Source organism: Octopus bimaculoides, chromosome 16 (assembly GCF_001194135.2).
Source record: "Octopus bimaculoides isolate UCB-OBI-ISO-001 chromosome 16, ASM119413v2, whole genome shotgun sequence".
Lineage (NCBI taxonomy): Eukaryota > Metazoa > Mollusca > Cephalopoda > Octopoda > Octopodidae > Octopus > Octopus bimaculoides.
In genome coordinates, this window is record NC_068996.1 from 22,633,836 (window position 1) to 22,646,403 (window position 12,568).

Here is a 12,568-nt window from a genome sequence, read left to right on the forward strand (position 1 = left end):
GTATCTTCAAACAAATGATGTGTCTCAAATGTTTGCAAGAGAAAGGACACTACTAAAAGCACCCAAGGTGTTTCTTGTATAATCCTTTCTGTTGCAGGCAAAACTATAGCTAAAATCTAACCTGCCTTTTGGTAGTTAAATGACATATGGTCATATGTCATATAGGCTATCAAAAAATATATTATATGATGGAATATTAAATATAAAATATTACCTGAGGTATAGGATATTTAGTAGGGTAAGGAGCACTGTCTCTACTGAAATCAATCATTGTTCCACATTTTGGTATGTCATCAACCCAAACACCTTCATACAATTGGCCAGAGTCAAGAAAGAAGAACTTTCCTCGGCCGTTTTTCATGTCTTTTTGCCACAAACCTTCATAACGGTTTTCATTTGCTACAAAACAATAAATAGAAGACCTGACAAATTTAGAGTTAATTAACAATAACAACAAGGACCACAACATTGTAGAACATTCAGAATATTTAGAAAACTTCTCTGATAATCATGATCTAGAGAGATCTTAAGACAATTACAAATATTCTGTAACAGTGGTTACCAACCATTTCAATCCCTTATACCTCTAGGAAATATTTTATTACAAAACTAATATCACTGAAAAAAATGAAGAAAAATAAAATAAGCTGTGGATACAGTGCATAAAATGTAAATGTAAATTGATCAATTAGTAAAAAAAATATGTTAAACAGTAAAATCAATCTCAATTGTGAAGATAAATTCAATGACTTCTTTGTTTTGGCTTATAAATTCTGATTTTATCAAATCATGGATCTTTTTTAGGCTTGACTGTGGATTCAGGATATTTTTAGATTTTGTCTTGATTAATAAATGACAATTGAATCCATATTCACACAAGGATGTTGTCTTAAAGATACAGTCATTGGTCCTAATCTTTTAAACCTACATTTAAAGTTCTTGGTGTGCTTGGTAGAATAAAAGTATTCCAAAGAGTGAGTTAGTAATTTTATTCTAGAAAGTAATTATAATACAGTATATACTTTGTTCTTTGTCGTACACCTCAGACTATCATCTCAGATCCTCTGGCAATGCAAACACCCTAGGTTAGGAACTTTATGTAGTCATTTGACCTGCTAGAAGTGATACCCAATTGTATCCTCCTGTCTTTAAAAAAGGGATAATACACCGGATAATGTTAGTCAACTGTGTTAAAGAAATAAGAAAAGATGGTCAAGGCTTGAATGGCTTTGATCCAAGCTTTTAGCCAGTCACTGCCATCATGGAACAACAACTACAGTACCAACTAAATGTCTTGAAAATGAAAGAATTATTTGGACAAGATTCTTGAAAATAAAAATATTTGTGTGTGTGTGTGTGCAGTGTGCATATGTATGTGTGTGTGTGCACATGCATATGTGTGTGTTTGGATGAGTGTGGGTGCTTGAATGTGTATGTGTTGTGTATGTGTAGAGTATATGTGTTTATGTGCATGTATGAAGGGGTACCCAAAAGTAACCAGAAATGACCTCTGAGGGACAAACTCATTGTAGTTCAGGCTTCCACCGCTAGAATCCATTTGGTGTGATCCTCAGGCATCAGTCTGCTGACCAGCATTGTTCAGTTAAGTCATACTGCTATGTGGTGCATCTTTGTTTTGCAGTACTTCTCCCCTGTTTGTCAATTTTTGCAATGGCTGAAACGAAGGAACAGTGTGCTTCCATAAAATTCTGTTTTCTGCTGGAGAAAACGGCAGCTGAAACAGTTGTCATGCTTCAAACAGCATACAAGGCTGCTGCCATGAGCAAAACACAAATTTATGAATGGTTTCCATGCTTTAGGAATGGGCACTTTTTGCTTGAACACCAACCTTATTCAGGGCGACTGTTGACCTACTGAAGGAATGAAAACATCATGAAAATTCACGAACTGATCTTGGAGGACTGTTACTGAACAGTTGACAAACTTGTTGATATGACTGGTGTGTCCTGGAGCTCCTACCAATGAATTTTGAGCAAGGAATTGCAAATGAAAAGAGTTGCAGCAAAATTTGTGACTTGCTTGCTCATGGAAGATCAAAAGCAGTCATAACTGAATATGTGTCTTGAACTGAAAGAATAGTTGGAAGTTGATATGGACCTTTTTTTTTTTGAAGGTCGTCACTGGTGATGAAAGCTGGTGCTACAGAATTTGCAGATGTGGAAGAGATGAAGAAAAAGAATGATGGAGGTGCAAAAAAGCATCACTTTGCAAGTGTTCCAGGACTGCTTTGAACAGTGGAAAATGCGTCTGGACAGATGCATTGCTTCAAATGGAGAATACTTTGAATGTGGTAAAAGTATAAACATGTAAAACTGAGTGAATTAAATAATACTGCAAAAATTCCGTTTTTTGGGGGGTACCTCCTTGTATGTGTGTAGTGTCTGTGCATATATGTGGTTCCAGGTTCAGTTCCACTGTGTGGCACCTTAGGCAAGTGTCTTCTACTATAGCCTTGGGCCAACCCAAGCCTTGTGAGTGTATGTATATATATCATCAATGTACTCTAAAGTACAGAGGAGTAATGTATATATACATAATAAACACACACAACTTATGGGTTTTCATAGGTTTCATCTTTGGTTGGCCTGGAGCTATAGTAAAAAAAAAAAAAACTTGCCTATGGTACTAGGCAGTGGTAGTGAACCCAGAACCATGTGGTTGGGAAGAAAACTTCTTACCACACAGCCATGCCTATGCCTATATTGTCAAATATTTTAGAGAAAAACCATCTCACCTAACCGTAACATGCCTTGTCCATTTCTCATGTCATCATACCATTCTCCTTCATAAATACTGCCATCAGCATAATACATCCGACCCCAGCCACTCCTTTTGTCACAATACCATTCACCTTCATAATATTCATCTGAATTGTAAAAATGGGAACCATATCCCTGAGAAAGAGAAATGAAAAAGAAAAAGATAAAAGACAGTGAACTATTTACATAGATTTTTAGATAGTTACCATTAACAGCTTACACACAAAAACAAAATAACATTTTAAAATTAAATTAAATTATTTTAATTCAGTTTCTTAATAATAAGTTTTAATTATAAAGATTATGAAAATTACAGTTACAAAAATTCTATCACTCATCATGAAGAATATACTTGGAAATAATCCTTGTTGTTGTCATCATTTCTAATGTTCACTATCCAGTCCATGCAGTGGGCTGGATAGAGTTTATTGTGGCAGATTTTCTATGGCCAGATGCCTTTCCTTTCATCAACCCTCACTTGTTTCCAAGCAAAGTAATATTTTCCCTTAGCCAGACATGTTCTCATAGAATACTGCATTACAGAGATACTCATTTATAACAACCACGTGGTGTCAAGATAAGGGGACACAAACATACACACATTTACATGCACATACATACATACATGCACGCATACATACATACATACATTGTTGGCATTCCGTCGCTTACGACGTCGCGGGTTCCAGTTGATCCGATCAACGGAACAGCCTGCTCATGAAATTAACGTGCAAGTGGCTGAGCACTCCACAGACACGTGTACCCTTAACGTAGTTCTCGGGGATATTCAGCGTGACACAGTGTGACAAGGCTGACCCTTTGAATTACAGGCACAACAGAAACAGGAAGAAAGAGTGAGAGAAAGTTGTGGTGAAAGAGTACAGCAGGGTTCGCCACCATCCCCTGCCGGAGCCTCGTGGAGCTTTAGGTGTTTTCACTCAATAAACACTTACAACGCCCGGTCTGGGAATCGAAACCACGAGTCCGCTGCCCTAACCACTGGGCCATTGCGCACATACATACATACATACATACATACATACATACACACACACACACATATACATACATACATACATACATACCATCATCAGTATCATTTGATGTCCATGTTCCAAACTGAGTTACAGAAATTTACAGGATTTGATGGGTTCAAAGACTGCATTTTTGTTGTAGAGGAGCTGCATGGCTAATCACATTTAGGGAAGAGAGCTAGACTGAGTCAGAAGGAGTTGCAAAGAGATCAATAATGGTGATGAACTATCCAGGTAGTCCCTCAAGATATGAGGTGAGTAGAAGTATGGGGACAAAGAAACTGGAAGTGTGAGTGGGTAGGGGATTGTAAGAGTGTATGGGGAGCAATAAATAGGGGAAATGGGATAGAGTATGGGCGGTAGGCAACAACTGTAAAAATTGAGTAGAGCTGAAGGGTGTACAACAGGCTTCTTTCAGTTTCTGTGTACCATATTCATATTTTTTTTCCAGAAATTCGATCTCTCTACATCTATAAGTGTAGTAAAAGTAACTTTCTAGGTATTACATCAGATCTGAATTCAGGATTATATTATTCATATCACAAGTCTAATGAGAACCTCAATTATGTCTATAGACTATTATACCATCCCAGATTATGTTGTCAATAGAATAGTTAGGAATATCTTGATTAGGGTCTCCAACCTTCTTGTCAATGAACAGATTTTCTGCAAAAATGTGGAACGCTATAATAAGTTTCTTATGTGAACCAGATACGATAATATTATTAAATTTATCCTGGACACCAAGCTCAAACTGTCTCTGAAGGGCTGTAGAGGTATGGAGAATCTTCACAGTACTAGTGGTGGAAACTTACCAAATAGCTTGCCTACTCAACAAGAGTCAAATGACCTTGGAACCTGTAAGCCAACCCCAGTGGGTCAAGTGGAACAACTCACCACAGCAATAACCTGACTTCCAAGCAGTATAGCACACAGCCCATCTGGCCCAGTGATGACCCCAGGCATACTAATTGTGGGAAAACTGAGTGGATGTGTTGCAACACTGGTTCCACATGGAGTACAACACAGCACCTAGAACAGAGCCCTTAGGGCATTAAACAGAGGACCCTTGACCACCACATGGGGAGACTATCAACCATGATGGTAGACAGAAGAAGAGAAGGGGATAGGTAATTGGTTACAGTCCACCTTTCTCATCTAATGCCAAAACCAACGTTCCCAGAAACAGTTTCCAGATATTTGCAAAAGCTTTTCTCCTTTAGTATAGATACCATAAAATTTTCAACAAGAATTCATTCAAGCTATCCACACCACATATGGCCAGTATTATAGCTGTTTCAAATAGGCTGAAGTGTGCTAGACATAATGTGTGGACCTGCTTTGGGGAAACAGTAGATTCTGAGACTGCCTTTAGTGTTGACCCCAACCTGGATCGTGCACACCCGAGTATCCACTCCAGAAGAACCTATGGGAGCAGGAAAGGTCACAGGACAGGTAAAACTTCCAGAAATTCCTTGGTTATGTGTGTGAATCTGGACCCTACATCATAGGTTGCACCAGCCATATATGCATCCCACCAGTCACTGCCAAACAGGAGGTGCCCAACAAACTAGTCTACCCCAAGGCCCCACCACCTGAATATAATTGCTACACTTCTGTGGATTGCTTCTTGGGTGGGTAATGCATACATACAAATATTGTGTTTAAATGTGAGGTATTTAATTACACACTAGAGTAGAAAATTCTAGCTCCCCAGCTTATTAGTTTTTAAACAGATGTTAAATGATGATGAATCACATTTTAACGCTGTGAAACAATGAATTTCTATGCACTGGTACTCCTCCAACCAGGGATTTAAGCATTCTGTTCCACTAGCTGAGTATATCCATAGATTAGATGATTATAGGATTATCTGTAAACTGAATTGGTTGGTACTGGGAAACAAAATACCCAACTAGGGAGGTAGATTATGTACAAGGGGATAGTTGGAGATTATACTAGCTAATAGTAAACACGTGATTAGTTTAGTAGTTAGAGTCGCACTCATAATTGTAAGATTGTGGTTTCAATTCTTGGCAACATGTGTTCTTGAGCAAAACTCTTCATTTCTCATTGCTCCAGTTTACTCAGCTGGCAAAAATGAGTAATCCTGCAATAGATCAGAGTCCTGTCCACTGGGGAAATATATACACGCCATAGAATCTGTGAAACTGGCTTTATGAGTTTGTGGTTCAGGAAGGAGCCACAAACTCATAAAGCAATTGTTGTTGTTATTAATGTCACTGTCATGGTCATGTCTACTAAGATATAGGAAAGTGTAACCTTGAACTTCTGTGATTTGTTTGTTTGTCTCCTGCTGCATTGCGCCACTGATGATGTTGATAATTTGCATAATGGGAATATATTGGGTCATTTCATAAATAATGTGTTTTTCAAATGCATGTACTAAAAGTCAGAGGGGGATGGGGTAAACTACCTGAATCAACTTGCTATAAAAGCAAGTAGTAATTTTATCTTAACCTTATTCTTAGTGCAAGTTTTCAAGAGTGCAGTTTGATTTTAACAGTTATTTTTTCAAAGCTGTAATGGAAGTGACAAAGGAGCATATTTGGTATATTTTGCTTTATGAGTTCAATAAAGGCAACAATGCAATGGGAAGTGCGAGGAATATTAATGCAATACATAAGAATTGGACAATAAGCATAAGCCAGTGTCAACAGTGGTTCCAGAAATTCCGAGCTAGAAACTACAGCCTGGAAGATGAACCTCATTCTGGAAGATCTGTAGAGTTTGACAAGGATGTCTTGCAAACCCTGGTGGAACAAAATCCCATGGAAACTGCTGAGGAATTAGTAGAGAAGCTTGGATTTGGTCATTCAACCATTCATCGACACCTGAGTGCCATCCAGAAAAGTCAGCTAATTGGGTCATTTAGTTCCTCACAAACTTTTCGAGCCTAATCGCGTGCAGAGAGTGAATGTGTGCTCTTCTTTGCTGTCACATCTCACAAATAAACCTTTTTTGGACTGAATAGTGATTGGTAATGAGATATGGGTTCTCTATAAAAATGTTAAGCGCTGAAGGCAGTGGGTAGGAGAAGGAGAAACACCGGCACCCCAGGCTAAAGAAGGTCTTCACCCGTGTAAGGTGTTGTTATTTGTTTGGTGGGATATGAAAGGTTTAGTCCTCTTTGAACTTGTAAACCCAAACCAAACGATAGAAAAGGAGATCTACAAGCAACTTGAGTGGATTAAGTCAGCGCTAGAAGAAAAACGACCATCTTTGGTTTCAAGACGAAAGATGTTCTTCCACCAGGATAATGTTCGGCCACATACAGTGAGGATGACATTCCAAAGGCTGGAGTAGTTTCAATGGGAAACGATGCCCCACACACCATATTTGTTGGACATTGCCTCATCTGATTATCATTTATTCCGCAGTTTTCAAAATCATTTGGACAGAAAAATATGAATTCTGTAGATGAGGTCAGAACAGTACTGGAGGAGTATTTTTTTGTTATGGATAAGTGAATTTTGGAAGAGGGAATCTTGCAAGTCTACCAGATAGATGGAAGAGCACTGTAGGAAATGAAGGAGAGTATATTTTAGATTAAAAAAGAACTTTGTTTATCTTAATTTTGAAAAATAAAAGTATGGAAAAAATGCATTATTTATGGGATAACCCAATATTTTGAAAATTTAATACCATTCATTGTATTTTTTGCTAAACACTGAAGAAGTAGATTAACAAGATTATATAATGTACATGCACACACACAAACAATGAGTGATAAAATGCTAGTCTAAGTGTAATATAGATAGTCACTAAGTAGTACTTAGAGAGATCAGAATCTTGAACTCCAGCATCACCAGGGTGAGGTAGTCCAGAGGTAGAAATATTGGCTAGAAAAACAATGAAAATTGAGGGAGTACAGAAATAGAAAGACAGATAAATGATGACAGGTGTAATGAGTGTATTTATATGGAAAGATGTGTATACAATTTACATAATGTAATCATGTCTTATTTTTACAGCTGTTTCAAATGGTTGATGACTGGTTGATATAACAATGCATTTTATGTAAGCAAGTGCCATACTGAGGCAATATTTGTAAGTATATATATAAGGCGGTGAGTTGGCAGGATCATTAGTATGTTGGGCAAAATACTTAACGGTATTTTATCTGACTTTATGTTCTGTGTATCAATTGATCACTGAGGTAGGTATAGTTGACTTACCCACTACCCCCAAATTGCTGGCCTTATGCCAAAATTTGAAACCAGTAATGTAAGTATATATATATATAATGTAAGTATATATATAGTATCAACCAGTATGGAATTTGATAGTTCTGTGCAGCAGAGGCACATCATTCCCTTCAGAAGATAAAAGGCAAATTTTAGAAAAAAAAAATGGTTTGTTCTCTAAATCATAAGTTATTTGTTAAAATGCTAGTTCTAGTTTAGTCCCATTCTTAAACTGTCATCATGATCATCATTCATTTTTCAATGCTTACATGGTTCGGATGGAATTTATAGAGGCAGATTTTCTATGGCTGGATGCCCTTCCTATGACTAACTGTCACCTGTATCCAGTAAGATAATATTTCTCTGGCCAGACATGTTTCCATGGAAGATTGGAAACAAATTGCATTGCTTGCATGATAGTCAATTGCATACAACTATCATACTATATCAAGACAAGGAGGAGATAGTAACACACACATATATAGGTAGAAAGGCAGAAAACACTAATAGGGTGGGGATGTATATATATATATGGGAGAATTTACGAAAAAAACAACAACAGACGAGGACAGGTGGTGTAAACAACAAAAGGATGTATTAGTTTAATGCTCGGGAATAGAGAAAGTCTTTAACGTTTCGAGCTATATATATATATATATATATATATACGGCATAGAAAATGCAGAATACAGAAGAAAGAAAAAAAAAAAAGAACTCCTCTCAAGTAGGGCAATGAAACAATCTACTTACCCCATCATTCACATACAACATCTCAAAACTCAGGGCATATCCTACAGCTTGTCCTGATCTTTAATTTTTGGAGGAACCCCTTACAATACATATCATCACATTTGTAAATTATGTTGCAGGGAGTCACTCACTGTATTATACCAAAATGAGACCTCTTCACTAAATCAATTCTCTGATGTAATCTTTGCTTGTTGACAATTAATTCTACAGGACTTTTGCCCATTACATAAAATCATGGTTACTTCTCTTTGTCTTAGCTAAAATTCTCTTTTACTGATTGTAATTTCTTTCACCACTCCCTACTCCCTTACCATAGTGATTAATTTATCACATGTCTCTGTTCTTAACTGTTTTATCTTGTCAGTGAGGTTTCTACATTGGTCCTTCTGCCATTTTACATTGACAATGTTACCTCTTCAGGCAACCATTAACTTTATCTTCTCTGTCTAGTCTTTGTCAAATAGTATCATCTCACATCTCCCCTTAACCACCCTTTCCATTTTACTGTTCCCTCAGCTTCCTTGAGCCCCTTCCTCATCACTTCATTCTGTTCTCATGAAACCTCTCTTGTACACGTTGCTATGAAATACACGTTTGCCACTTTGATCTTGGTGAGGGATGCTTAACTTACTTTAACAATTTCATTGGAACTATGACATCATGCAAATACTATGTATGAATATGTTTATTATGTAAGTTATCTTTGTCCCGAAACAGCTGTTGAGATAGGATTTTACATAATTCTTGTTTTATTTTATTTTTTTCTTTATTCTGGAGCCTGTATTTTGTACTCCTACCTGTGTTAATCTGCCTTTCTACCTCCATAACACCTTGATAATAATTGTTCTTATAGCTAACTTTCAAAGCAGAGGCACTACCTCTGGATGATGAGGTTGGTGTTTAACTTCCCAACTATTTGAGTACTGCTCAGGGTTAACTTTACATGTTTACTTCACTTTCACTTAACTCACCACACACACACACATATATATATATATATATACATACAGGTATATCATCATCATTTAATGTGCATTCTCCATGCCAGCATGTATGTGTGTCTATGACATTATCTATACTTAACTTTGCTTATGGCATATATTATAACAGATTTATTTTTTTATATCTCACATGTGCTTTGTTGTTTTTCCATCCACCAGCATACTGTTTCCGGAGACCGCCATGACCATCTAGAATACTTAGGGTTCCAAATCCATTTCTTTTATCATAACTCCAATCTCCGTCGTACATATTTCCAGAGCTTTTCCATTTGTAAGTTCCTTTGCCTATTTCAGAAAGAAGAAACATTCCCATAAATTTTAGTTTTACTACTACTACTGCAGCTACTGAAACAGATTTTCTACAATTGGATGCCCTTCCTACTGCCATCACCAATGCTTTTTATGTGGCACCAACACCCATACCAATGTTTTTTACATGGCACCTTGCTTTTAGGATCTCAATTCTGTTGTGGTGGGCAGGTCTTCTTGAGTACAACACTGTGCCACAAATCTTGGTTCTCTGTTATCACCTTTGTAAGATTCAGCATTTTGATATCAGTCTTCAATACTCCGTCCCTTGTCTTCCTAGGTCTCCCTCTTCTCAACTTCTTTCTACTTTAAGTGACCAGCACTCCTTTATGCAACTGTCCTCATCCATCTGCATTACATGACCAAACCAGCACAGACTCCTCCCTTGCACACTGCATATAATTTCTTTTATGCCCAATTTCTCTCAAGACACCAATACTGTTGCACATGCACACTCATGCTGCACATCTAGTGGAGCATACCAGTTTTATTCCTATCCAGCCTTCACATGTCCTCCACATCCATAGCCCACATCTCACTACCATGCAGCATTGCAGTTCATACACATGCATCATACAACCCTTTTTTTCACTCAGAGAGAGGTAAAAGCTCTCTGAACTTTCTCCATCGTATTCTTATTCTAACAACTACACTTTCTATACAACTTCCTCCCACAGCTGATTAGGTCACCTAGGTAGCAAAAATCATCCACAACTTCCAGAAAACCACTGGGACATTTAAGAAAATCACTTTCCTGTGTACCTGTGGTCTTTATGGCTCCTGCACATCTTCCACATCCAACCCTTTTGTCTCTGTTAACCTTTCTACTATTCCACTGCATCTGTTGTGCAGGTACACTGAATGGAACTTCTGCCTACACCCTTCCTACATATCGAGCAAGGCCAATTACCAGAAGGGTGAAGGGTCCTGTCTAATTTCTTGCTTACTAGGACCTTGGTCTTTGCTAAGTTAACTTTAAGACCCTTTGATTCCAGGTTCTGTTTCCACATCTAGAATTTCTAATTTTGTTACAGATTCTGCTACAACAGCAAGACCATCAGTATATAGTAATTCCTATTGGCTTCCAGTCTTAAATTCCTACGTTATGATCTGAAAGACAATGATGAATAGGAGTAGGATGAGGACAGACACATGGTGGACACCTACCTGTTACCCATGGCCAACACTTACCTTACTAACAGCACCCCTGTACATGGCCTGAACTGCTTTCACAAGCCATTCATCTATCCCTAGCTTCTTCAGGGACCACCATATCAGAAAGTGAAGTCCTCTGTTGAAGGTTTTTTCTCTAGATCAACAAATGCCAAACACAACAGCTTGTTCTTAGCTAAATACTTATGAGGAGGGGGTGCTGAAAAGTTCCTGGCTTTGGGCAAAAGAAAACACAGGAAAATCAATTAATTATGATTTTATTCAACATATTCGCCTCTCTGATTCACACACTTATTGCAGTGGTCTTTCAGTTTTTCCAAGTCCTGTAAAAGAACTCCAACCAAGCCTTTCATGATACCCTTTAAGCCAGGAACTTTTCAGCACACCCTTGTCTATATATGTACATACATAGATGTGTGTGTGTGTGTGTGTGTGTGTGTGTGTGTATCAAGCAGGTTCAAAGGTCCTTCCTGAGCGATAGGCTCATATTTCCATTTCCTGTGGTGTATATCATATTCTTGCCTATGGATAGGACACTAGTCCGGCACAGAATTACCAATATTTACCAGCTGAGAGGACTGGAGCAACATGAAATGAAGTGTTTTGCTCGAGAAGACAACACATTGCTCGGTCCAGGAATTGAAACCACAATCTTATGATCATGAGTGCAACATCCTAATAATTTTGCCATGTGTCTCCACCCCTACCCTGCCACATGTGTGTATGTATACATAAATGTGTGAGTATATATACACACACACACACACATATATATATACATATATATGTACACATACATCATCATCATCATAATTTAATGTCCGTGGTCCATGCTGGCATGGGTGGGATGGTACCACAAGAGCCAGCCAGGCAAAAGCCTGCACCGGACTTCTTTGACTGTTTTGGCAGGATTTTTACAGCTGGATGCCCTTCCTAACACCAGCCACTCAGCAGAGTGGACTTAGTGCTTTTTATGTGGTACAAGCACAGGTGAGGTGAGTAGTGCTTTTTATGTGGCGCAAGCACAGGCGAGGTCAGTTTGGCAAGGTTTTTACAGCTGGATACCCTTCCAAATGTCAACCACGTTACAGTGTGGAGTGGATGCTTTTAAGTGGCACCTGCACTGACAAGGTCACCAAGTACTTGGAAGAAAAAAACTTTTTAGAGGGGAGGAGGCATTGGAGGAGGTGATGATGAAAAGGTTATAGTGAGACAGATACAGGTGTCTTGTTGAAGAGGAAGTACAAGGTTACCCGGCCGGAGAGAGAAAGATCAGGAATGAAGACAGAAACAGGTGTGGTACTGCAAAGAAA

At 38.1% G+C, this 12,568-nt stretch overlaps 1 protein-coding gene across 1 annotated transcript in view; it reads right to left on the reverse strand.

Annotated features, from left to right (window-relative positions):
• LOC106870286 (MORN repeat-containing protein 3) overlaps positions 1 to 12,568 on the reverse strand; it is a 19,598-nt gene that overhangs the window by 4,247 nt on the left and 2,783 nt on the right. Inside the window, exons 2-4 of the mRNA XM_014916306.2 lie at positions 9,904 to 10,058; positions 2,756 to 2,915; positions 215 to 399 (exon numbers count right to left, since the gene is read on the reverse strand). Of these exons, the coding sequence (XP_014771792.1) occupies positions 215 to 399; positions 2,756 to 2,915; positions 9,904 to 10,058 (500 nt within the window). The remainder of the gene's footprint in view (positions 1 to 214; positions 400 to 2,755; positions 2,916 to 9,903; positions 10,059 to 12,568) is intronic.